At 27.7% G+C, this 27,207-nt stretch overlaps 8 protein-coding genes across 8 annotated transcripts; 7 read left to right on the top strand and 1 right to left on the bottom strand. All coding sequences in view use genetic code 12, as the record gives it.

The window, feature by feature from the left end:
• Window positions 1-40: 40 nt before the first annotated feature.
• TIM44 (protein translocase subunit) lies at window positions 41-1,279 on the top strand (the record flags this gene model as incomplete). The annotated part of the gene is made up of 1 exon (XM_051762976.1): window positions 41-1,279. One exon carries the CDS (start codon window positions 41-43, stop codon window positions 1,277-1,279), a length of 1,239 nt encoding a protein of 412 aa, XP_051619862.1.
• Window positions 1,280-1,365: 86 nt separating this feature from the next.
• GLO3 (ADP-ribosylation factor GTPase-activating protein) lies at window positions 1,366-2,673 on the top strand (the record flags this gene model as incomplete). Its single annotated transcript, XM_051762975.1, has 1 exon — window positions 1,366-2,673. The coding sequence occupies one exon, from the start codon at window positions 1,366-1,368 to the stop codon at window positions 2,671-2,673; it is 1,308 nt and encodes a 435-aa protein (XP_051619861.1).
• Window positions 2,674-7,272: 4,599 nt separating this feature from the next.
• On the top strand, window positions 7,273-9,807 carry HGT19 (Hgt19p; the record flags this gene model as incomplete). The annotated part of the gene is made up of 7 exons (XM_051762973.1): window positions 7,273-7,661; window positions 7,739-7,819; window positions 7,924-8,137; window positions 8,208-8,476; window positions 8,625-8,927; window positions 9,052-9,384; window positions 9,489-9,807. The coding sequence occupies 7 exons, from the start codon at window positions 7,273-7,275 to the stop codon at window positions 9,805-9,807; spliced, it is 1,908 nt and encodes a 635-aa protein (XP_051619860.1).
• Window positions 9,808-12,964: 3,157 nt separating this feature from the next.
• KGF54_002488 (uncharacterized protein) lies at window positions 12,965-17,080 on the top strand (the record flags this gene model as incomplete). Its single annotated transcript, XM_051762972.1, has 1 exon — window positions 12,965-17,080. One exon carries the CDS (start codon window positions 12,965-12,967, stop codon window positions 17,078-17,080), a length of 4,116 nt encoding a protein of 1,371 aa, XP_051619859.1.
• Window positions 17,081-18,837: 1,757 nt separating this feature from the next.
• On the bottom strand, window positions 18,838-19,512 carry KGF54_002487 (uncharacterized protein; the record flags this gene model as incomplete). The annotated part of the gene is made up of 1 exon (XM_051762971.1): window positions 18,838-19,512. One exon carries the CDS (start codon window positions 19,510-19,512, stop codon window positions 18,838-18,840), a length of 675 nt encoding a protein of 224 aa, XP_051619858.1.
• A 1,764-nt stretch (window positions 19,513-21,276) lies between these two features.
• Window positions 21,277-22,377, top strand: ETR1 (Etr1p; the record flags this gene model as incomplete). Its single annotated transcript, XM_051762970.1, has 1 exon — window positions 21,277-22,377. One exon carries the CDS (start codon window positions 21,277-21,279, stop codon window positions 22,375-22,377), a length of 1,101 nt encoding a protein of 366 aa, XP_051619857.1.
• Window positions 22,378-22,877: 500 nt separating this feature from the next.
• On the top strand, window positions 22,878-24,671 carry DAL1 (allantoinase; the record flags this gene model as incomplete). The annotated part of the gene is made up of 1 exon (XM_051762969.1): window positions 22,878-24,671. The coding sequence occupies one exon, from the start codon at window positions 22,878-22,880 to the stop codon at window positions 24,669-24,671; it is 1,794 nt and encodes a 597-aa protein (XP_051619856.1).
• Window positions 24,672-25,262: 591 nt separating this feature from the next.
• DRS1 (putative ATP-dependent RNA helicase) lies at window positions 25,263-27,068 on the top strand (the record flags this gene model as incomplete). Its single annotated transcript, XM_051762968.1, has 1 exon — window positions 25,263-27,068. The coding sequence occupies one exon, from the start codon at window positions 25,263-25,265 to the stop codon at window positions 27,066-27,068; it is 1,806 nt and encodes a 601-aa protein (XP_051619855.1).
• Window positions 27,069-27,207: the final 139 nt, after the last annotated feature.

The raw sequence follows: 27,207 nt of genomic DNA, 5'->3' as shown, positions 1-27,207 counted from the left end.
CAGATTTGGTGTAGGCAAATAAATATACTTGTAAATAGTCATGCTTAGATCTACAATACAGAAACAGACGTTTCGTTATTTTAATGTATCATCTACAAATCTAAACAAACCACCATCATCACCATTGAAAGTATTTCTCGATACTTTTAAACAAGAAGTTCAAAAATCATCAGAATTAAAAGAAAATATAAAAGCTTTACAAGATGAATCTGGTAGAATGGCAGAATCAGATGCTTTCAAAAAAGCAAAAGAAGCTTATGCAAGAGCTCAAAAGGGAAGTAGTGCAGCAGGTGTAGTTGTTAAAAAAACTGCAGATGCAATGGGTGATGTAGCTTACAAAGCTTGGGATTCTCAAGTAGGTAAAGGTGTTAGAACAACCGTTAAATATAGTGCAGAAGCAGCAGATAAAGCTTTTGATCCAGTTAGAAAAACTCAAGTTTATAAAGATGTTTCAGAGGTTATAGATGATGGATCTTCAAATGCATATGGAGGATTTTTAACAAAAGAACAAAGACAAGCTTTAAGAGCGAAAGAAATTGCAAGAAAATTAAAAGAGGGTTACAAGGGACCAGTTAAAGAAAATGAAGATGCAGGTGGAGAATTAGTATCAACAGAACATAAATCGTCAGGACCATCAACTGGTGAGAAATGGGAAACTTTTAAACAAAAATCACCAATTGGGAAAGGATTTGTATACCTAAAGGAAAAATGGGACGAATCAGAAAATGGATTAATAAGTGTTGTACGAACAATTATTGAAAAGATTACTGGATTTTTCTCAGAAACTGAACAAGCAAAAGTTGTTAAACAATTGAAATATATGGATCCATCATTTCGTTTAACAGATTTTCAAAAAACATTAACCAACTATATAGTACCTGAAGTTGTTGATGCATATATTAAAAATGATTCTAAAGTATTGAAAGAGTGGTTTAGTGAAGCTCCATATAATGTTTGGGAAGCAAATAATAAACAATTTATTCAACAAGGTTTATATTCAGATAGTAAAATATTGGATATTCGAGGAGTCGATATTGTTACATGTAAAAGTTTACAACCAAATGATATCCCAGTGGTGGTTGTTAGTTGTAGAGCTCAAGAAATTCATTTATATAGAAAAGCTAAAACTAATGAAATTGCTGCTGGTACAGAAGATCATATTCAATTAAGTACATATGCAATGGTTTTAACAAGAATTCCAGAAGAATTTGATAATAAAACTACTGAAGGTTGGAAAATAGTTGAATTTGCTCGTGGTGGTTCAAGACCATTTCATTGATAATAATTTGTAAATAGATTAATAAAAAATTATAAATCAGAGAGAAAAAAAAAAATTTGTAGTTGTTCTTTTGTTGTTCACCAACAATGTCTGATACAATAGCTTCAAAAGAAGAAGCATCAAAGATATTTGATAAACTAAGAAAAGAACCTGCCAATCAAATATGTTTTGATTGTTCAAATAAAAACCCAACTTGGACCTCAATTCCATTTGGTATATTCTTATGTTTACAATGTTCATCAGTTCATAGAAATTTAGGAGTACATGTTTCGTTTGTCAAATCATCAAATTTGGATTCTTGGCAACGTATTCAATTAAGAAACTTCAAATTTGGAGGAAATCAACAAGCTAAAGATTTTTTTCTCAAGAATGGTGGGTCACAATATATTGGAAGTGAAGATGCTAAAACTAAATATACTTCACCAGTTGCAAATAAATACAAAGAAAAATTAAAACAAAAAGCATTACAAGATGCTATAAAACATCCTGATTTAGTTACTTTGGATGATTTAAATGATGTTGCTTCATTAAGTTCATCAAATGATAGTTCAGATGATTTTTTTTCAAATTGGACAAAACCAGTTGTTGCAACTCCATCTCCTTTAGGATCAGCTAATGGTACTCCAAATGCATCAACTGATGATTTACTAGCAAAGAAAAAACCAATATCGAGAACAAGCACAGCATCTAGAATAAAATCAAGTACTCAAGCTAAAAAATCAATATTATCATCAACAAAAGGAAATGGTCCAAGAAATTCAAGATTATCTACTAAAAAAACTGAAGCAATAGATTTTGATGAGATAGAAAGAAAAGCAAAAGAAGAAGAAGAAGAACGTAAGAAATTGGGCTATACACCAGAAGTAGAAGAACCAGCTCCACCAAAACCTATAAAATCATTACCAATTAAACCTGAAGAATCTACCACCAAAGAAAAACTAACACCTTCACTTCAAGAAACTACTCAAAATTTTCAAAAATTAGGATTTGGTATGATTCAAGGTGATAACAACCCAACAACCACAACCAAAAAATATAAAGATGTCAAATATACGGGAGAAGTTTCAAATAAATTCGGTCAACAAAAAGGGATATCATCAGATGAATTTTTTGGAAGGGGTCCAAGATTTGATGAACAAGCTAAACAAGAAGCACAATCTAAATTACAAGCTTTTAATGGTGCACAATCTATTTCTTCTTCTTCATATTTTGGTGAAGAACAACTTGAGGGTAATTCACAACAAGGTATTAATTTAAACGATATAGAAGCAAGTGCTAGAGAATTTGCTTCAAGATTCTCAGGTAATGCAAATCAAGATATAGAAGTTTTAAAAGATGCTTTAGAAGATGGAGCTAATAAATTAGGTTCTTATTTAAGAGATTTTTTAAGGTAGATAGAATTATTTTAAAAATGTAATATACATTAGCAAAGAGTAAAATTATTTTAATTGTAAAAGGTTATTTGAAAATGAAAAACATCTTAATAAATTTAAAGATTATAAATCCATGGCATAGTTATGTTATCAGTATTTAATTCAGAATAATAAAGTGTTAAGGACTGTTTAGTTGTTCCAAAAAATATTCTTTGATAAGCAACCCACTTTCATTGTAATTGAACTCGACCAAAGTGTAAAATTGATCTTTTATCTTAATCAGTCCACGCTTTTTTTGAAACCACTTTTGAACTACTCTTATTATTGATATAATAATTATTACAATTCTGTGACCAGTAGTTCTTCTTATATCTTCAACTTTGGATTTACTTCAGAATAAGAGCCTTCCATCATTTTCGAAAAGAAAGCTTTCTGGTTTTGAATCTCTGTAATGCTGACGTTTTAGTTAGATTGCATTTTAATCACACTAATGTCCTTAATTTTGTTAGTTTGAGTATATTTTCTATTCTTTTACCTTTTGTTTCACCATCAGCAACCAATTGAGGAGTATAATCAATTACAGTTATATCATCTTCTAGTTCAACAAAATTGTCTAAATTTGACAAATGAAATATGCTCAATACTTAAGTATATCAAATGTAGTCATGAACATTGTTTAAATACTTCTTGTTCTACTTCCACAAAGAAAAAACTGTTGATCTTAAAAAAGTTTTTTGGAAAATCTATAGTTGATGGCATTTTGATCAATATTTATAATTTCTGCATTTTTGGATATTATTTTATATAAATCTCTTGATACAAGTTTGCAAACTACCAACTCATCTAAATGAGGATTCCAGATGTAGGTTCTTGTTTCTTTATCTTTTTTTTATTACATCAAGTCATTCATAATGTGTTCATCCTTAATTTTCAATCTTGAGTATTAAGTAGTAATTTTATCGGCGATTCTATCTTCAAAATCGTTCCATTTGTTTACTTTTTTCCAAAATTTGAAGACGTCACTTAATGAACAATATTATTTATTATCAACATCTGCCCATGTTCTACTAATGGATGGTACAATTGCCATGTTTTTCACTTTTTCAAATTCTTCTTCTTCACTTTAGTCATTACCATCATCATCATTATTATTATTATTTATTTTTAAATGGAATTGATATTTAACTTTATCTTCTTTGTCTTTTCATCTTTAGCCCTAAAATTATATCCTTAGACTGAAAATGAAATTATTTGTTTCAGGTTTTTTAAAAAGGCAAAATGTGCGGCTTTTTTTGTCTCCATATATTATCATGTGACAAATTAGATCTAAGCTATTTCTTGGTCTTAATAAGAGTTTACGTATAAATAATAATATATGTCAATTGTAGGAAAATGAGCAATAAGTAGTTTGCACATTAAAATAAATAAAATTTATGGTCGAATTCAAAAGAAGAGATAATGAAACGATAAAATTTACTGCTTTAAATTCTGGTCATTCACAGATATTTTGAACTATTGTTAACTTGAAAATTAAGCATATTAATTAAAATTGGTGATAAATTATTTCTATAATTTTTCAATGGCTGCTCTAACATCAATCTGATAACAAAAGTATGGTACAAACTTTATAACATTGACACATTATACACATTTATTACCATAAACATTGTTAGACTTGTTAGTTTAGTTACAGCATTAATCATTAGAATTCGCAATATTAAACGAGCATATACTACTATCATTAGGCAGACGGATAGATGATAGTCAAATAGATTGAACTTGTATAAAGAAAATGATATTGAAAATTATTTAAAATATTTGAATAGACGCTCACTTTTTAACTCCGTGTATCTTTTTCTATACTCTACTTTAAAACACTTACCTAAAAAAGCACACCTTGATTTTTGTGTAATTTAATTGCATTTTGTATGAGAGTTTAAGCTATACCATACAAACTAGAACAGCCTATAACTATGTTGTGATGCTGTACGAACCACCGTAGCACGTCCCATCCATTTCAACACTCTCTGAATAAGCTGTAAACATTTGGTTATGGGTAAGACCTCAAAATTGAGTCACTTATGGTCAAATCCAAAATCCTCAAAAAAAGTTGGGACATTTTCAGTACTTGAGCACACCTGACCAAACATATTTAATTTTGAAGCTTCAATCTTAAACCTGGCAGTTAGAGATACTATTTTTTTATCTTTTCATAAAGTTTGGTGGTGAAAGACCAATTATGATGTGCTCAAAATCGCTCCAAAAAAAATCACTTTTTTGAGAGAAAATTATTTATCCCTCTAACCCAACCAAAACAGCTACGATCAAACTCAAAATTTGCTATTGCATCTGAAATCAAGTACTAAAACTGCCAAACTACTCAAAATAAAATTTGATCTGGAAATTTTGATTTGAGTTGAATCATTGATGTTTCAATTTTTTTGCAGCTAATTTAGCGCAATATTTTTAATGTTTGTTAACTTTCGTCTTTAAGTACTCAATTTTGAAGCTACATTGCTCAAAATTTAAATGAGGTTTTCTTGCTTTAAAAACATTCTAATATTGGTTATCTGAGGTCATAGAACTGGTGCTTGTGTCTTTACCTCTAGTTTAAGTTCAATCTCTTTCAAAATGAAGTTGCCAAAAAAAAAAACTCTATACATCCGTAACGCAGTATATAACGTTTTTGTAATTCTTTTTTTGTGCGTAAAATTTTTTCAAAAATCAAGGTGTGCTTTTTTCGGAAGGTGTTTTAAAGTAGAGCACGTCACTCTAATAATAAACAGATTGACGGAATTCAAATCGAGAGAAAATTACGATCAAACAACTAACAAATATCTTTAACATCTCAATTTTGAGATAGTGTATGATTTTTGTTCCTAATTTAAACACCAAGTTTGTCATATACGTATTCTCGTATGAAACGGTAATCCGAAATCTTTTACTAAATTTTAATGGTAACAAAAAAAAGAATTTAGATTTAATTCACGAGCCTCAAGAAGAAGATTGTTTTAATGTTGATATCATTTGTATATGATTCAAAACCAGAGCTTTGTCTATTAACTCAGCATTTTTTATTGAAAATAACCCAACCAATATTTTTTCTAAGCATTTTTGTAAATTCAAACAAATTAGTAATCAACTACAAACGTACGGTCCATCAATATAAAAAATACACCATAAATCTAACAAAACCTTTTTCCAAGTTCTAATAACTCGATCTATCATACAACTAAAATTACAAAATATAAATCTTCTGCTACTTTTAGCTGCAATTTGGTCACTTTTATAATATTTAGATTTGGCCGTGCGAATAGTTTAAGAGTAAAATTATTGAATTAAACTTAAAGTTAAAAATTTAATTAAGTAATATGTGCAACATTACGTCATGAATAATAAGAAAAATTAAGATTTCTTTCCTCTTTTGAACTATTATTATTTTGACATTAAATCTGACACTTTTTTAAACTCCTGAGTATTATAATAATAAGATGATATTAAATATAAGACAATAAGATCAAAATTGATATTTATTGAAACAAAAAAACAAGATATTTAAAGTTTGATATCTTCTAAAATCTTGGGGTAAAGATAAATTCAAGTTGTATTGTTCCGAATAATAATAATCGAATGTTCATACGTTCAATAAAAAAGATTTTCCATACAATATTTAATTTTAAATTCAAAATCTAGAATATGAATAATTTAACACAAAGAATTTGAAGTAGTTCTTCCGAAATCACTAAATTATATACACAATTAATTTGTGCTATCTCGTAAAAACTCTTATTTTCGAGAACATTTGAAAAAGCAAACAATTTTGAGTTAGGAATCAATCATGATTATGTTAGTTATATCATATCAAATCAAATCATATCAGACCTACTCAGAACTTTTAGGTCACTATCTTTTCATTCCTTTAAACTGTCAAAACTATTAGCGTTCAATCAATCTAATTAATAAATTAAAATTAAAAAACTTAAATTCTCGGCTGGTTTAAAAAAAAAAGTGGGGATCAACATTTCACAAATTGAATTTCAATAAAAAATTTTTTTTAATGTATTTAATTTAAAAAAGCAATTATAAAATATAAATAATATTTTGACAGTTGTCACACTCACTAATTGTATGGATTTTTTAGTTTGTGGACTAATCTTGTTATTTCAACTGATAGATTATAATTTGATTTTTTGTCAAACAAGATTTAAACTCAAATTAATCCCAGAACATAAACATTCCACTAAAGTTATAGAATCATATTTCTTCAAAAATTGTTATTTAAATAACATTATAGAATATATAAATCCAGTTTTGTGTCTGCGTTAAAATTTATTTTTTTTTTAGATTGCAAAACATGACACAAAAAAATTTCAAATTTTTAAAATTAGGTATCAAATAACTTCAACTTTTTAATACTAAAAACAATAGAATAATCAATTCATTTTTACATGACTTACATCTAATTAATTTATTTTTATATCTCCAGCTTTGATGAATTTGTTATTGTTTTAAAATTCAAATCTCCATTTTTGATTTTTAATTTAAATATAAAAAAAATTCCTTCATAATTTTCAAAATAAACAATCTATCCAAAATCTATCAACTATAATTCAAAAAAAAATGTCTACAGATATAGAAAAACCCGTCACTAATGATCCAGAAGATGGTTTATTCAAAAACAATACTTCATCACAATCATCTTTTAAAAAAGATTTAATGCCAGATAATTCATCACATTTATCAGAATCAGAAAGGGCTGATGGTGAACATGGAAATATTTTATCTCAATATACTGAAAAACAAGTTATGGTTATGGGTAGAAATTATGCTATTAAATATGGTTTAGATCCTGATTTATTTGCTAAAGGTGCTGCATTAGCAAGAGCTCCAAATGCTTTTAATTCAATGCCCTTTTTAACTGATGAAGAAAAACAAGGTTTATATTTGGAACAAACTAAAAAATGGCATATTCCATCAAGACTTTGGGCTGTAGTTGCTGCTGGTGCTATGTATGTGTTACCTCAAACTATTTCAGTTCAAACAAAATCAAAATTTATTTATTTCGGATTACTAACCAGAACTTTAGGGCTGCAGCTGTTCAAGGTATGGATGAGTCAGTTATCAATGGTGCAACTTTATTTTATCCAAAAGCTTTTAGATTACAAGAGTATGTTTTTTTGAGATCAACTACCGCAACTTAAGTACGCTACCAAATTATCTTTTCAATTTGGCTGCAAATTATTATTCTTTTACTAACCTTAAGTTCTAAAGACACTTTCCAAAGAACTACGATCTTGTCGAGGGATTAATCAATGGTGCTCCATATCTTATGTGCTCAGTTTTTGCTTGTTGGACTACTGATCTTTGGAATCGTTACTTGGGAAGAAAATGGACAATATTTTGGACTTGTGCTATTTCAGCTGTTACTTGTATCTGGCTGGCGGTAACTAACAATTGGTATCATCTTTTCATCGCCAGACTATTTGTATGTATTAAATTAGCAATATCGAAAGCAAAAATTTATTTTTAAGAGCAATACTAACTTAAATTAACAGCTTGGAATTGGAATTGGAGTGAAATCAGCTACTGTACCTATATATTCTGCTGAATGTAGTCCCAAACAGATTCGCGGGCTGCTTTGTATGTTATGGCAGCTATTCACAGCGGTGGGCATAATGTTCGGTTATGTGGCTTCGTTGGCATTCTATTATGTACCAAAGAAAAGTTTTGGTACAGGATTAAATTGGAGATTAATGCTTGGTTCAGCTTGTATTCCTGCATTTATTGTTTTATTCCAAATTCCCTTCATTCCAGAAAGTCCACGGTATGTCATTCCAATTGAAGTAAGAGCTCGCGTTATGGGCATCCAATTACGAGCATCTAGCGATATTAAAAAATTACAAATCTTTTAAACTTTTGTATTTTTTGACTTTACCTGGTCGATAGAAATTTTTTTACTAACAATACCATAGTTGGTTAATGGGTAAAGGTAGACATCAAGAAGCGTTTGATAGTTTGGCTCAATTGAGGTATGAAAAAGTGGCTGTTGCTAGAGATTTGTTTTATCAATTTGTTTTGCTACAAGAAGAAGGATCAGTCAATATTCCTGTATGGAAAAAAGTAATTCAAATGTTCACAATCAGAAGAAATAGGAATGCAGCCATTGGATCTTGGATTGTTATGTTTATGCAACAGTTTTGTGGTATCAATGTTATTGCTTATTATTCATCAACTATTTTTATCAATGCTGGGTTAGGTGAAGTTAAAGCTATGGTGTATGTATTAAAGTTCTCGCTTGCAAATCATAAAATCAAAAAAAATTTTGATAAATTTATTTTGAGGTTTAGAAGTTTAAAATTAAAAATTCAACAATACTAACCAATTGCTTTAAAGTGCTAGTTTTGGATTTGGACTTGTTAATAGTGTTTTCGCATTACCGGCCTTCTATACTATCGATACCTTCGGTCGTAGGAACTTATTATTGTTTGCATTTCCATTGATGTGTATATTTTTATTAATTACAGGTTTTGGATTTTTAATAAAACATAATCAAAAAGGTCAATTAGCTATGGTTGCTACAGGAATTTATATATTCACAGTTGTTTATTCTACATCAGAAGGACCGGTTCCGTTTCCTTATGCAGCTGAAGCTTTTCCTTTATACATTCGTGATATTGGTACAAGTTTTGCAACTGCAACCTGTTGGTTTTTTAATTTCATCCTAGCTTTCACGTATGTATAAAACATGTCTCAGAGCCTTACTTGAGGTGTAAGACTTTGTCAAAAGTCCAAAATTTAATTTTTCAAAAAAGGATTTTACTAACCTCAAAATCTAGATTTCCCAGGTTATTAAGAGCCTTTACTAGCTGTGGAGCCTTTTGTTTCTACGCAGCATGGAATTTGGTAGGCTGGTTTTTAGTGTTGTGGTTTGTTCCTGAGACAAAACAGTTAACTTTGGAAGAATTAGATGATGTATTTGCTGTTCCAATGTATACTCATGCTGTTTATAGAACTAGAACTTTTCTCAGAGGTATTCAACAACACGTCTTTAGACGTAAAAATTTACCAGAAATTCCACCAATTTATACTCATCAAAGAATGGCTGTTACTAATCCAAGTTGGAATGAGAAAACTGAAGTAGACCATATCGAGTAAGTGGTGTCTCAAGTTTATGGCATATAGTTTATAGTAATATAATGCTTAATTCTTATCGTGTGATCAATTTTAATTCGATAGTTTTATGTGTTAAGTCATCTATATCTCCATCTATATCTCCATCTATACTTCTTGTATAATTTATTTCGTAATTAAGTGTCAAATATGACACAAGATTTAAAAGTATAACACAAAACCAATTACGATAAGATCTCGTAAATTAAGCGTAAAATACAATTCGTACACATTAAATTTTTTTTTTTTTTTTCATTTCAAGATGTTACTTAAATCGTCGTTTGGCTTGCTATATAGGAAAGTACAACTGGCAAATAAGGGGATATGGGACTATACCACCGAGGGTTTAACATTCTGATTTCTCTCAAACAATCATGACCTTAAGATAAAAAGAAATAGACAAANAAAAAAAAAAAAAAAAAAAAAAAAAAAAAAAAAAAAAAAAAAGAAAAAAAGAGGTTTCTCAGATGGTGAATGCTAAAATTATAAGAGTAATTATATGATAGATTGTTCTTTTCGTTTTAACTTGAGTTTAATTTTTTACTGTTTAACAAGTTAGACCACTGATTTAAAAACTTAGGCTAAATAAATTTTTCTTTTTCTGTAAAAACGAAATAGAGTGCTTTAAACGGATCCATGTATTCGATAAATCAAAAAGCAGATGAAATGAGATAAGTTTCTATTTTCATTCCTTTGATATAAAGCATTGAGTTTTCTTGTTTTAAATGACTGTCAGAAACCGTTTTCTACGATAAACAGGAAATAAATCTACTTAATTCGCACGGTCGCTGATTGATTTACATATCATTTAATACCACATCAAATCTCAAGAAAAAAATTATATTAGATTGGAAGCAGGGCTCGAATATTTCGAGCATTACAGTTTTAAGTTTGGTGACGCAATGGATGGGTTATGTCTTTTTAAATCTTAAGTGAGAGAAAAAAGATTTAAATTGATCGATAATTGTTCGTACTGATGCCACATGGTTCTGTACTGAGTGCTTATTCAATAGGAAATACAATGAGAAGCTTTTTTTTCATTTTCATGAAGAACTTACTTTTTTTTCTTTATTCGAAGATAAGGAACGACAGAGAGCATTCCGTGCAAAAACTAATGTAGTGTCATGAAACTATTCTGATATTTGATCTAAAAATATCATCGAACACTAATACCTGAAACTTGAGTTTTATTAAGTACTACACAACAAATGAATGAATGTAAAACAGACAATTTTGACACCAGCAAGTACAAAACGAATTGAAGAATTTTTTGGGTAAGAAATAGGCCAGTGATAGATCAGAAAAATAGAAATAGGTCGATTAGGAGTCGAAAGTTAGCGTCAATTCAAACAAATTATCATAGTGCAATTTTCAATCAATCAGTTTAAAATTGATGACGTTAAAAACAACTAAGGAATTGATTCTAAATTTTGGTTGTTTTTGTAAAAGTTAATTGAGAGAATGTTCACCGGATAAAAATAACTAAACACAAAACATGTAAATTGTTTATATGATAAATTCAGGTATACATTTCATAAATCGGGTCTCAAAGATAGGTCAATAAGTAACCAACGATGTCTTGAGCTAATTTTAATAAATTATCACACTCGTCAATTATGCATAATATATTAATTTTTGTATTTGAAAATATCTATTGATCGTCGAAAAGCTTAAAAATTCAAAGTCAAAAGTTTATACAAGTACTTTATTTTTAGGCTAAGTTTTGAATTGGGGATAATCAAAAATACTTTAATAGACATTATAAAATGGAAACTAATAATTTTACAGCTTTTTAAAAACACGTTGTTTTGAGGCTGGTTATAAATTTCACTATCACAAATTTTATAAATTATTCATTTACGAATTTATCTAAAAATGAAAAATTTATTTTGACAGATCTTTCATGCAAGGGTCCATAAATTTGCCAGATGTTAAAATGTTTCACTAAACCTAAATCAAGAATTTACAGTTATACGCTATTTCTCTCTTGGACGTATTTTGTACAATCATATTTTATTCTTTTATTTATCATCAGCCTAAAGTGTTGTTAAATATGTTTTCTAATGTACATGAAATTGCACATATTAAACAGTAATGTTGATAGTATTGAAAGTGGTAATGGATTTGAGATCATCATAATTCAACGCCACCGAATTAAAAAAATATTATAAATTGAATGTAAAAGCTTAAAAGTTGTAAACGTTTAATTTCATAATATTATATGTTTAATTTCTTTAATAGTTAATGTTGTAAAGTAATGTAAAAACAATTTACGTAAATTGAAATTTTTTCTTATGAAATTAATTTTGTGTAATACTATGCAAATTAAAATAAGAATATATATAAACCTGTTTTTTATCTAATTCATAATATTTGAATTTGTTGAAAAGTCCAAGTCATTGATTAAAGTAGAATTTGAGATGTTTTGATAAAAAGTAAAAGATGAAGAGAAATTGATCTTGTACTCAAAATAAACATTAGACTACATAATAATAAATATTATTATAGCTAAGAAAAAAAAATCAAAACATAGCTACCAAAATGTGTTTCATATCTAAAATAATATTATTTGTTGATCTTAGAAAAAAAAAAAATATACATCACATCACAACATTAAATGATCATCTTTCATGATATATCTAAATATCTTAAAAGGAAAAAAATAATGCTGGTACAGATTACGTGTTTTTTTTTAAATAACTATTGCAATATTAGATTGATCTTTTATATGTATTGGTCCTCTCAAGATTAAACACTTTATTGAATTATAAGTTGTTCGAAGAAACTATGTATAACTAGGAAAGTCGATTTAAAGATATACTTCTCACCAGATTTATAAAAATTAAGAGCTTACAACAAGTAATATGCCAACATATTCAACAAATTTATTTTATGAATTTATGCAATACACATATAAATAATTTTAAAAATTTGAAACAATCTATAGACTTAATAATTTTTTAATTTATTAAATGAAATAAAACTGTATATTATTACAGTTATGTGTAATTTATCTTTCAAACTTAACCAATATTACCTATAACTTATCTACATAATTAAAATTCTATCCCATTTTTTCTACTACTAATTTTTAATTTCAAAACTTACAAAACATAAATTTACTTAATTAACAATTTTTACCATGGATCATAATAAAAAAGGTGATCCAAACGACTGGATTGAAATTCCAAAATCCAAGTTTTCAAAAAATCCAAAAAATTTAATTACTGTTGAAAATCATAAAAGTTTAGATCAACAAGATATGGAAGGTTTTAAATCAAACCCTTATGCATTATTAACTATTCCTGACGGTAAAGAAAATTCAGATAATGAAGACAACGAAGAAACTACAACAAATTCAACTTCAAATTCAAAACTTAATAACAATATCAAAGTAAATGTTTCGGATATTACATCTTTAGGTATCAAAAAAGATATCAAGAAAAAGTCAGCTACTAGTGGTTTAGTAATGAATGTTAATTCAAACGGTACAACAAAATTAAACAAAAAAGAATTAAACAGAACTATCAAATCAATTGATGAAGATACATTTTCAACTAATGAATTCACTCCAAAATCATCAACAGATTCAACTTCCTTTCAAGCAAAAATAGATAAGCCTATTGGATATGAAAACTCATCAGCATCATCATCATCAACAATCAACTTAGGTGATAATTTTAAAAGAAAATTTGACAACGAAACTCCTACCATCAACTGTATTAAAAAACAAAAAATTGAACATTCAAGTTTAAATGTGATTCAATCTCCAAATGTTGTTCAAATTCAAAAAAGACCACCAAAAAAAATGCTTTTAAGGGATCCAATAGGGTCATTTTTTGGAGTAAGTAATAATATTGAAGAGACTCCTGCTGAAGAAACACCTGCTGAACATCCACCTGCTGAACATCCACCTGCTGAACATCCATCTGCTGAATCTTATATTCGACCAACTAATGCTGCTGATGTTGAACCATTGATCATTAATTCAAACCCTAGTAAAACAGAAGTTTTTGCACAAGCATCAATTTTAAAAAGTTTGGCTAAGAAGCAAGAAATTTTATATAAAAGTGAAATTTCAAATCAATTAAATGATATTCATCATGTGACCAAAAATTTAGTTAATAAAAAAAATACATTGGAGTTAACAAAAATGGTTAAAGATTATGATTACTGTTTTTTGTCTGAATTAAATCGTGAAAGTAATTTATTATTTAAAGGATTAAAATCATACAAACATGTTGTTGGATTATTAAGTAGTCGCTCTGGTATATTGGTGAAAGAATCAAATAAATTAAAAATAATTGAAACATTAACAATTAATAAACAACTTCCCGAAATTTACAGAATTAGGACAGCTGATTGTTTAATAGAAGTTGAAGGTAAACAAATCCTTTTGATATCTATTTATGGGGTTCTGGGACATCCTTATGAAACTAAAGAAATAATAAAAGCAATTTATGAAAAAGCTATTATCACTTATGCTCAATCTACAACAATCCATTTTTCTGGTGATTTCAATTGTTCCATGCATATTACTAAAGAAAATGACTATGAGGAAGGATGTCGTGAAGAATTTAAAAAATTGATAAATTACTATAACGCTGTTGATTCATTAGGTCATCATGATAGCTGTTATGCAACTTTTATTTCTTCCAGGTCAATCAGAGCAATTGATTATGATTTTAAATCAAAACAATTAAATAATTGGTCAACTAAAATTAGATTATTTCATGATCAATTGAGTGATCATTTGTCTATTGAAGGTTCATATAACACATCATTATCAACACAACCATCATTGAAATTATTAAAGGCAAGTGATTTTGAATTTATTCAAAATGAATATTCAAAACTTAAACCTGCTTTTTCATATGTTTTTGCAGTCGAAAAACTTCAGCAAATAGTTTCCAAAGATGAAGTTGATTTGGAAGAAAATGGTATAGATGGTGAAATAATGAAAACAATTGAAGAGAATGGTTTGCCAATGATGTCAATTGAAGATTATGAGAAACCTCGGAAAACGGGTCCTTGGTCAGATTCAGAAGACCAACTATTGGTTAAATTAATTAAAGTTTTCGGTGGGAATTTTTCAGCACTTGCAATGTTTTTTCCGGCTAGAAAGTATTCGCAAATAAAAGACCACTATTTCAACGTTGCTGATAAGACTATCAAAAAAGGTCTATTAACACCAAGTGAAAAAGAACAAATTAACAATCTTAGAAATCAAAAAAAATCATACTTGGAGATTGGTATTTTGATGAAAAGAGGTCCGGAATTGGTAGAAAGATATTTAAGGAGAGAAAAAGAAAAAGCTGAGGGGTATAAAACCAATGATTATGGTAAAGATGAAACTGAAGATTTATTAAAATTAATTAACGATGGTATGGAACTAGGACAAATATCAAAAATATTAAAAAGAAGCCGAAGAAATTTATATTTGAAACTCAGACGTTTGAATTATTTTAACAAATTGAACATGGAAGAAAAAGTTGAAATTGAAGAGTTGTTAAGATCCAACACTAGTCATGGAATTATTGCCGCTAAACTTAATAGAAATAGATCATTCATAATGGAGTATGTAAACAGCATTGAAAGAGAACAATTTGTTTACTCCATTAATGAAAAGTTTTTTGAAGTGGATCGAGAAGCTTTATACAAAGAGTATGGAAAAGAAGAATTGGAGATTATAATAAATAAACTGGATGATGAAGGATTTCCTGCTATTGCTCAAAAATTACTAGTCGCTGGTTACTATAGAACAGTTGATGGTATTAGAAAGAAATATGATTTACTAATTAAACAAAAAAGGGAACATGAACAAAAACTCGAAAGAGGTGAAGTTGACAATGAATTTGTGCTCAAACTTGAAACAAGAACAACAGGATGGTCTGGTTCAGAAGAACAAAAATTAAATGCTTTAGTTGCAAAATATGGTAGAAGATTTCCATTCTTCGCAGAAAATTATTTTCCTGATAGATCTGCTCAATCCCTTCAACATCACTTTAACTACATCAATCCCAGTTTATATTTGGTTGAATATGAAGGTAAATTTCAAATCATCAATGAACAAGCTTACCAAAAAGCTTTACTAGAATCAAAACAGTTTAGTTTTCAAGCAAGAATTCCAAAAGAAAAATCACCAGAAGTAAAAAACGTTTTCAATGATGATGATTTATATGAAGAACAAGAAGATGATGAAATTGAAGAATTAATTCATGATGAAGATGATGGTGAAAACAATGAGTCACCTTTTGTTGTAAAAACTATCAAGGCCTATACAAAAGAGGAAAATCTCAGACTTTTGGCAATAGGTAATGTATTTAAAAGATGGTTTGTTATCAAATTATGGGGTTTGTTTCCAGGTAGAAGCGCCCATAATTTAAGCGGTCAGTATTTAAAATTAAGAAATTTTGATGAAAAATCATTAACTGCATACTTAAACAGAAATGGTTACGATACTAATGAATACTGTTGGACAACAGAGCTTCAAAATCTTCTAATAGATAAAAGAGATGAAGGATCAAAATGGGATGATATATCAAAAATTCCTGAATTTTCTGGTTCAAATTCTGGATATTTGAAAAATTATTATTATCAACTAAATGTTGTCCAATATTTGGTTGAAGAAAATGAATATGGGAATTTTTCCATCAAATCCAAAAGATATGTTGAAAATACTACCAATCAAATGATGATCCCACCTATAGAATTGCCAAAAAAGTATGAAACCAGAGTAATCAAACCTGAAACCTACAATCCATTAATTGATTCATTTACAGAAGAAGACAATGAAAGATTAAAAAAGTTATATAAAGTGGTCAAAGATTTTGGCATCATTCAACAAGTTTTCAATTATTCAATTAATGAGTTAAAATCACACTGGTCAAGAATCAATGAAAAAATGGATCAGGTAGTTGAATATGAAAATTCAACTTTTGAATTTTGTTCCAAATCAAGCTTGGATGAGATTCGTCAAAATGAGAAAGATGCGATAGCAAACAAGATTCCCATATTAAAACGTGTCTTACAGGCATTCAATTTAAGTGGTGATGATGTTGTAGCTACGGATGTTCAAAAAAGAGCTTTTAGATGGAGCCATCATAATGAAAGAAGATTGTCCAATTTGGCAAAAGCAATGGATGTGGCTTTACCTACAAAAAATTGGTTGGCCATAGCTCACAAAACTACGTTTTTTCCTGGTAAGTCAAATATGGATATCTTCAATCAGCTTAAATACATTAAAAGAAGAAAATAATGGAATAATTCTACTTTAATGTTCATATTCACCATATAAGAATCTAATATTATATGGAGCTCAAAATACAAAATCTATATTATGAATTTTTGATTAACTCTATCTACTTTTGCAGAAAAAAAATCTCTTTCAAATTGATTAAATTCAGCAAATTCGCATAAGCTAACAAGATCCCGGTTATTGAGCAATTTAAATAAAAATCATACAAGACGATGGAATGTTTGCAAAAAATACTCAAATTTAGTCTTGTTCCAGATTTGGAAGTATTCCGATGTTTAACTTGTCAAACACTTTGTTAAGTTATGAATTAAATCTATTTAACCTATATTCACCTTAAAAAACCTCTTAAATAAGAACCTAATTTAGTAGCCCCATCTTCTAAAGCATCTTTTAAAACTTCTATATCTTGATTTGCATTACTTGAAGATCTTGAAGTAAATACTTTTGCACTTGCTTTTACATCGATTAAATTAAGACCTTTCTTTTTCTTTAAAGTTATTTTATTAAATAAATTATAGATTAAACGATAATGTTCTCTTTTGAATGATATTTGTGTGAAGTAACTCTTTACTCAAAAAATAGACTAATGTTTTGAATCTCAAATTAATTTGTCATCAAGAACTTAACTTTGAGGATCAGATTATCAAATCAAATGTTAGTTCATAAACTTCAACAAGAAATATGTAAGGAGATAGGTTTCTTAACATTGAGTTTCATCTCTTCAACTATTCACCAATATAAATTCAAATGATCATTTTACCTTTCAAAAAAATTTAACTTTAAATAAAAACCAGGTTTCTTTTTTGGGTTTCCTCTTTTCAACTTCATTTCTGGTTTGAAAGTTAGTTGCATTGTCCTTGAATTATTTTTTTGATTGTAAAGCTTGATTTGTTTTATTATAATTGTTAAATAATGATTTAGTTATTTGAGCATGATAATTTGCAGATTTACTAGAATATGATAAATTATTTTTATTATTAGTATTTGAAGGATTTGAAGTTGAAGTTGTGGAACTTTTGGAGTGACCTAACTCGTTTGAAGTCATTTTATAAAATCATAAAACTTGGGTATATATATATATAATCGTTATGTAATAAACTATGATGTAATTCTTAGTGAATGATATATCCGAGAATTTTGATTGGTTTCTTATTAAAATATGTTCAATATCTTGTTTTACATTCGGTTTGTGTTGTTAATAATAATTGAAAGTTGAATCTTCAAAACCATTCATTGCCCAATTCTTGAGATATGATCAATTCAAATCTTTCTGAATTTTTTTTGAATTTGATACCATTTTTGATGATTTTTCCCCATTATTAATTTACAAGCTTTGTAAAGAAACTATTGGACCAAGTTACCGATTAGAAGCTTCTAATAATGATGGAGACTTTGTTTAATAAGAACTTTAAGTAAATTTGGGTTATCATATTGTCATTAAAATTAGATGAATTAAAATGTGTATCATAATGATTTGATGACTAACGAAGTTACAATTTATGTAGTAAATTTATAAATATGTGTTTTGTTAATTTTTTCTATGACTTTGTTCAAGTTTTCTTTTATAGAAGAATAGCTATTGAAAGATTTCAATAGTAGGGACATTTCGTGTTTCTTAATCAAAAATAGAATATAAAGCATAGAGATTATTCAAAATTATAAATGCTTTATTTAATGAGCTCAATTAAATATATTCTCTACAATTATTTTTCATCTAATCATATCTTCATTTATTAATTCTATCATCATCTAATTTTCTAGTCTTCTTTTTCTAATGATAATCTTTGTTGTTTTTGTAATCTTTTTAATTTTGTATTTTGATAAGTTCCTAAAATAAAAAATACAATATTAAAAAATACAACCCATAATTCTGGTTGTATATAATTATTTGCAATAATTAATGATAAAAATGATACAATCAATGAAGTTTTTAAAGTTGTTAAGTAACCTTTTTTCAAGCCAGCTTTAATAATGTTAATTAATTTTAAAATTTCATTAATTGGATTAAAATTTTTTAAATTTATTTTGTAGTTATTTATAATTGAAATCCATGAAACAAAACATGCAGTAATTAATGGAGTTACAGTAAATAAACTTGTTAATAATCTTAAAATTTTTTGTTTTGATGATAAAGGTGGTTTAAAAATTTGATTTATTATACCATATAAATTATGACTTATTGGTGTTGAAATTAATGATCCATAAATTATCATATTAATTAATTTTGGACTAAACACATGTTTTATATTAAAACCTAAAATTTTTGTTTCTTTATATTCATTTGTAATTGCTGAAGAAATTGTTTCATTTAATCCACTTAATATACCTGAAGTTATTGATTTTGTTAATAAAGGATATTTTATAAGATAAGCTAAATATTCTGTATTTAATGATTGTAATGTTAAAACAATAGGTGTCATTTGTTTATACATTGTTGATAGTTGTGGGTATTGTATTAGAAAATCAACATGAAATTATTGATCTTTGAAATGTTAATTGTATATATAATCTCATCATTAAATAATAATAACTTTAAACGGTTATCTCCACCTTTTTTGGTAAGCTAGTAAAACGGAAAAAATTTCCTTATTTGGAGCTATCTCAAACGCGTTTTAATTTTTAATTTATTATTTTTTTATTTTTTATTTTAAAGATCAACAAATTTTTTTTTAAGACTTTCAAATTAATATTCAAATGATACTTATAAAAAGTAAAATATTTTATGATTAATAGAATTATAAATAGTTTGTTATATACAATTGTATAATCAAAGAATAGTTTTAGTTTATAATGATATAAAAATGAAAACAAAATATGAATCTATTTATATAAATATTTTTATTTACTTAGCGGTATTTTATTTATTTATTATTTAATTTTTAATTATTGATAAATGTATATATCAAAACTCCGGAGATTATATTCGGACTTATTGGTAAATTAGTTAAGCTGATTTAAAGGGACATGATATAAAACTCTGATGAATTCTGAATTCAAAGTCTTTTAATTTCTCAATTGTCTGTTTAAAAGTTGGGCTCATTTTTGTAGTATAATTTTCAACAATGTCTAGGGAACCCAAATTTGACTATCTTTTATTAAATATTGGTGCTAAATTTAGGTGATGAGCTCCATACTTCAAGTTTAAATCTTGCTTATTTGTGTTGTAGAAATTGTTGATCTAGAAATTTTAGTTTGTTTTATTGCAAAATTTGGGTAACTTTGTTACTTTAGAACAAAACATCCAATTTATATTTTGAAAAGTTGAATAGTATATTATTAGTATAACGAGCACTTTTAATTATGATAACAAGATTTTAAGCAAATTCAATCACTAATTCTTGAATTTAAAGTTCAAAAGACAATGTAAATTTGGTTGCAAAAACATTCTTTAATTAAATCTTTTCATCAATAGTTTAGAAGGAAATAAGTTGAAAAATACTTGAAGTTAAATAATTGCAAAAAAAAACAACCTTGTTTGTATCATTAGAATTTAATAAACTGGAAATAGGGTAAAATTATCAAAAGAAGTCTTTAATTTTGTAATTATATGGTACAACAATTTTATAGTAATCTACAACCATGGTTGAAGCTTGTCTAGTTCTTTGTAGTTTCTCTAGAGATAAATTCATATATAATTTATACAGAATACAATAATATAATATAATTTTAAACAAAACTTATTATAAAGCAATCGTAACAAATTGAAAAAATACCTAAACACAACAAGCTTGCCCCTAAAAAATTCCACCACTTCCTTGTTAATAAAGGTGTTGAAAGCTTTCTGTTTTCATTTTATGATAATATACATTATTTTTCCTAAAACTTTGAAAAAACTGGCAATGAAAACTAAAGGTGAAGTATATCTGTTCTCACTTGCATTTTTAGGTCACAAAATAGATTACTGGGATTAATAATTAAAAAAAATTGGAAATATTGATTCTTCAAGTTTAGAAGATTACTTTTGTGGAACTAATTAATAATAAGATTTTGTATTTTATTTCATTGTCATTGGTATTAACTTCTTTTTTCATAATTTTGAATAAGTGTCTTTCTTTAAGGATATCATATAAAATGAATGTTATTTATATAAGGTTCATATATTTGATTTTGTGTAATACTAATTTCTTATTCATATAATAATTTGCTTTTCATTCTATTTGTAGTATAATTTGTATACTACAATCTCCACATTTATCATGTTCAAATCATCAATTGCACCAACAACTTTAATTTTCAAAAGAAATATGATAACAGCTAATGCGGTTTTATACACGCAACATGGAGAACCTAAAGATGTATTATTTACTCAAAAATATCAAATAGATAATGAAAATTTACAACCAAATAAAATTATTGTTAAAACTATAGCTTCACCAATAAATCCTTCAGATATTAATCAAATTCAAGGGGTTTATCCATCGAAACCTGCCAAAACTTTAGATTTTCAAACCAATGAACCTGCAGCTCCATGTGGTAATGAAGGATTATTTGAAATTTTAAAAATTGGTAAAGATATAAAAAATTTTGAAATTGGAGATTGGGTTATACCAAGTCAAGTTAATTTTGGTACTTGGAGAACTCATGCTTTAGGTGAAGAATCGGATTTTATCAAAATAAGTAAAAAATTAACTATAAATCAAGGTGCAACTATATCTGTCAATCCATTAACTGCATATCTTATGTTAACTCATTATATAAAATTGACACCAGAAAAAGATTGGTTTATTCAAAATGGTGGAACTTCAGCTGTGGGTAAATATGCAATTCAAATTGGGAAATTATTAGGTATAAATTCAATTTCTGTAATAAGAGATAGACCAAATTTACAAGAAACTAAAGATGTTCTTTTAAGATTAGGTGGTACACAAATTATAACAGAAGAAGAAAATTCTTCTCGAGAATTTAGTTCAACAATAAAACAATGGGTTAAAGAAACAAATGGTGAATTGAAATTAGCATTAAATTGTGTTGGTGGGAAATCTTCTTCAGGTATTGCCAGAAAATTAAATAATAATGGATTAATGTTAACTTATGGTGGAATGTCAATGCAACCAGTAACAATTCCAACATCTTTATATATTTTTAAAAATTTTACAAGTGCTGGATTTTGGGTAACTGAATTATTGAAAAAAAATCAAGAATTAAAACAAAAAACATTGAATCAAATTATTGAATGGTATGAAAAAGGTGAATTAAAAGACGCTCCAAGTAATTTGGTGGTTGTTGATGACGAATTATCTAAAGTATATGTTAAAGGTATTGAGGATAAGTCCGGTAAGCAAGTAGTTACATACTAGTAAAATTAGTTGTAGTGTACATTGTAAATTATAAAACACAAACGTTTTTGGTGAAATTGCTGCAAATTTTAGAACTTAAAATACCAGTAGAGTGTCATTGAAACACGTAGGAGTTGCAATTGACAATACTTATTTATAGTTTTTAATCAATGTCATGGTCATTATTGTAAATTCAATTCAATAACTACTTCATTTCTCTTTCGGTTACTAAATATGTATAACCACCAAAAAAATCAAATCTGAATCATCGGTGATTTCCGAGCCGTTTTTAGACAACTAAAATTACCAAAAAAGTAAATTGAAAACGTGAATCATATAGGATCTCAAATCTCAGATCAAATTGAAAAAATTTTAGATCTAGAAGTGATTAATATCGAGATACAAAAATCTGGGGTTTTTTCATAATTTTTGTTGGTGTCTTTTTTTTTAACATATTTTAATTTTTTTTCTTATCAGTTACAGATAAGCTCACTGAAATACCAAAACCACCAACTCCCAAAATGTCAAGAGCTATATCGTCAACAAGAGTATTAATAGAAAATGAAATAATACCTGGTACCCTAATATACTCAATTGAAACTGGGAAAATTCTAGAACTACAAAAAGAAATTTTGCAACCAGGAGATCCAATACTAAAAAGATATGATGTCTTATCAATAGATTATAGAAATGTTTCACCAGCAGTAGTAATGCCAGGTTTAGTTGATGCACATGTACATTTAAACGAACCAGGGCGTACAGAATGGGAAGGATTTGAAACGGGAACAAAAGCAGCAGCTTCCGGAGGTGTAACAACAGTAATTGATATGCCATTAAATGCTATACCACCAACAACAACTGTTCAAAATTTCAATATTAAAATAAATGCAGCTAAGAATCAATGTTGGGTAGATGTTGGATTTTGGGGTGGATTAATTCCAACAAATTTATTAGATTTAAAACCACTTATAAAAATGGGTGTACGAGGTTTTAAAGCTTTTATGATTGAAAGTGGTGTTGAAGAATTTCCTGCTATAACTCCCAAAACTATAGTAGATGCAATGAAAATTGTTAAAAATGAAAAAACTTTATTAATGTTTCATGCAGAAATGCAACCAGAAGAACATAGAGTTGAATTTGAATTTTCAGAAGATGAAGAAGAACCAGAGGAAGAACAAAATTTGGTGGTTACAGTTGAAGATGCATTAATGAATTCAAATTTCGATTTGGGAATGTCTGCATCTTTTATTAATAGAGCTCCTGAAAAAGTTGTTAAACTATTAAAAAATGATCATGGTGATTATAAACATGAACATGAAAATTGTCATTTACCTCATAATCATGCAGGATCAATGGATCATAAAATATTAACTGATGCTCAAGCAAGAGCTTTAGCTCATACACCAATATTAGCAGGTGCAGAACCAACTTATGGTAAAAATGCAATGAAAGTAAATAAACATGAACCATGGGAAGATGATACAAAAGTTAGTACACCATTATTATTAGCAGCACAAAGAGATTCAACTTTAAAAAATATTGACCCAACATCATATGCATCATTTTTAGCTTCAAGACCAGATAATTTTGAAACAACAGCTATAGCAGAAATTATCAATTGTTCAACATTAATTCCAACAGTTCCATTACATATAGTTCATTTAGCAACACATGAAGCAATCCCCTTGTTACGAGCTGCAAAAGCAAAAAATTTACCAATAACTGCAGAAACTTGTTTCCATTATTTATCATTATGTGCAGAAAAAATCGAAAATTGTTCAACTCATTTCAAATGTTGTCCACCTATAAGAACTGATGATAATAGAAAATTATTATGGAAAGCCTTGAGAAATGATATAATTTCTACGGTAGTAAGTGATCATTCACCATGTACACCGGATCTTAAAGGGTTAGAAAAAGGTGATTTTTTTGAAGCATGGGGTGGTATATCAAGTGTTGGATTTGGATTACCAATATTATATACAGAAGGATTAAAATTAAATCCACCAATAAGTCTTGTTGAAATTAATAAATGGTGTTCTAAAAACACTGCAAAACAAGTTGGATTAAATCATAAAAAAGGAACCTTCAAGGTTGGTTATGATGCTGATATATGTGTATTTGATACTGATTCACAATTTAAAATTGAAAACAAACAAGTTCATTTTAAAAATAAATTAACTGCTTATGATGGTATGGAATTTAAAGGGAAAGTTTTAGAAACTTTAGTAAGAGGTAAAACAGTTTATGCTTTAGGAAAAGGTCATTCAATTACACCTTTAGGAGATTTAATATTAGAACCAAGGAAAAATTAAATATCATTCATTTCTATTTGTTCTGGTTCTAACATATTATTGAAAAAAGTAGTTCTCAACTCTTTCCATCTAGTTGAGTATGTACTTAAAGTTACCAATAAAAAAGCACTTAGTATTTGTAAAAACCACCATAATAAACTTGTAGGAAATTTACCGACATAACACCAAGTTATTATTAAATTAACGATATGAATAGTTAACGCAAAATCCCAAGCTAATTTCGATCTACCAACTATAATTGTCACAAATAATACACAAGTTAATGAGTCAAATAACCATAAGGCAAATAATGTTAATCCCATAGCATTTTCTAAAGAAACTATTTGCCATTGAAAGATCCAATCTATTGAAAATTCATACCCATTTAGTAGTGATACGATATAAAATATAATTAATGCTGATAAATAATAAAACAATTGTAGTAGAACTATTTGAACTAGTAGTTTTTTAGGGTTTGTATACTCTTTATCTTGATATAGTTTTATATAATTGATCATGGACTTGTTGTTGATAACACAAATAAATATATTAATATATATTTATTTTTTTTGTTTCAAATATTTTTTTAATTAGTACATCATCTTATAAATAATGAAAGAAGAAGATTTGATACTTACAATAGATAGTGAAGAAGAATTTAATGATTCTGATTCTTCAGGAGATGAAAAAGATGAACCAGCCAGAGAAATAGATCCAAGTTTTCAATTTTCATTAGGAGATGACCTTGATGAAATCAAAGAATGGGAAGTTGAAGAACCTACAAAGGATGTTGATTTAGATGAAATTATAAAGAGCAAAAGAGGAGATGATGAAGAAGAGCTAGAAAATGAATCTGATGCTGAACTTGAAGAAATACCACAACAACAATCACAACAACAAGAATCAGAAAGTGATACAGAAGAAGCCATAAATGAATTTTTTGAATCTGCAACCACCACAACCACCAAAACATTTCAAGATTTACAACTATCACGTCCAATTCTCAAAAGTATACAAAGTTTATCCTTCACAACTCCAACACCTATTCAATCAGCCACTATACCCATTGCCCTTTTAGGTAAAGATATTGTAGCAGGTGCACAAACTGGGTCTGGTAAAACAGCTGCATATTTAATTCCATTAATAGAACGTTTAATTTTCAAAAATTCAACATCAACTAAAGCCATAATTTTAACTCCTACAAGAGAATTAGCTATTCAAGTTTATGATGTAGGAAGAAAATTAGGTCAATTTGTAAATAATTTAAATTTTGGTTTAGCAGTTGGTGGGTTAAACTTAAAACAACAAGAACAACAATTGAAAACTAGACCTGATATTGTTATTGCGACTCCAGGTAGATTAATTGATCATATACGAAATAGTCCCAGTTTCAGTGTTGAAGATGTACAAGTATTAATAATTGATGAAGCTGATAGAATGTTGGAAGAAGGGTTTCAAGAAGAACTTACTGAAATATTATCTCTTATACCGAAACACAAGAGACAAACTTTATTATTTTCAGCTACAATGAATACTAAAATCCAAGATTTAGTACAATTATCATTAAATAAACCAGTTAAAGTTATGATAGATCCACCAAAAACAGTTGCATCAAAATTAGAACAACAATTTGTTCGTATAAGGAAAAGAGAAAATTTAAAACCTGCCTTATTATTTGGACTTTTAAAAAAGTTAGATGGTAGAATAGTTGTATTTGTTTCAAGAAAAGAAATGGCACATAAATTAAGAATTATTATGGGGTTACTAGGTTTAAAAGTTGCTGAATTACATGGTGCATTAACTCAAGAACAAAGATTGTATAATGTCAAAGCATTTAAAGATGATGTAAATGTTTTGGTGTGTACGGATTTAGCAGCTAGAGGGTTAGATATAAAAATTGAATATGTTATCAACTTTGACATGCCCAAAACATATGAAATTTATTTACATAGAGTTGGTAGAACTGCAAGAGCTGGAAGAAAAGGTACATCTATATCATTTGTTGGAGAAAGTAATCAAGATAGAGCAATTGTTAAATCAGCTATTAGTAATGGTAAAAGTGTTGCAAGAAAAGTAGACTGGAATGATGTGGAAACTATAAATTCCAGAATTGAAAATAAAGAATCTACAATTGATGAAGTATTAGAAGAAGAAAAACAAGCAAAAGAAATTTTAAGAGCTGAAATGCAATTAAATAAAGCAGAAAATTTAATGAAATATGAAAAAGAAATTCATTCAAGACCTAAAAGAACATGGTTTAAAAATGAGGTAATGGAACAATTAACAAAACATGGTAAAAAAGTAAATTCTAAAAAGAGAAAAGCAAATGAAGTTAAAAAGGAATCAAATGAAAAAAGATCTTATAAAAAGACTAAAGTTGATAGAACTAAAAAGAATTCAAATAAAAAGAAGAAATAGAATGAATATATAAAAATAATTTTGATTCATGATCAAAGATAGATTTGTAGAATTCTTTGTATGCAGTATTGTTGATATAATATTAAATACATATTTTTTACGCGTAATCATCAACTTTAACAACCAACCATAAATCAAT

This window comes from Candida jiufengensis (assembly GCF_024610255.1).
Source record: "Candida jiufengensis strain CBS 10846 chromosome Unknown scaffold3, whole genome shotgun sequence".
Classification (NCBI taxonomy): Eukaryota; Fungi; Ascomycota; class Pichiomycetes; order Serinales; family Debaryomycetaceae; genus Lodderomyces; species Lodderomyces jiufengensis.
The sequence above is the reverse complement of the archived record's forward strand: the minus strand, read 5'-3'. Positions and strand labels throughout refer to the sequence as shown.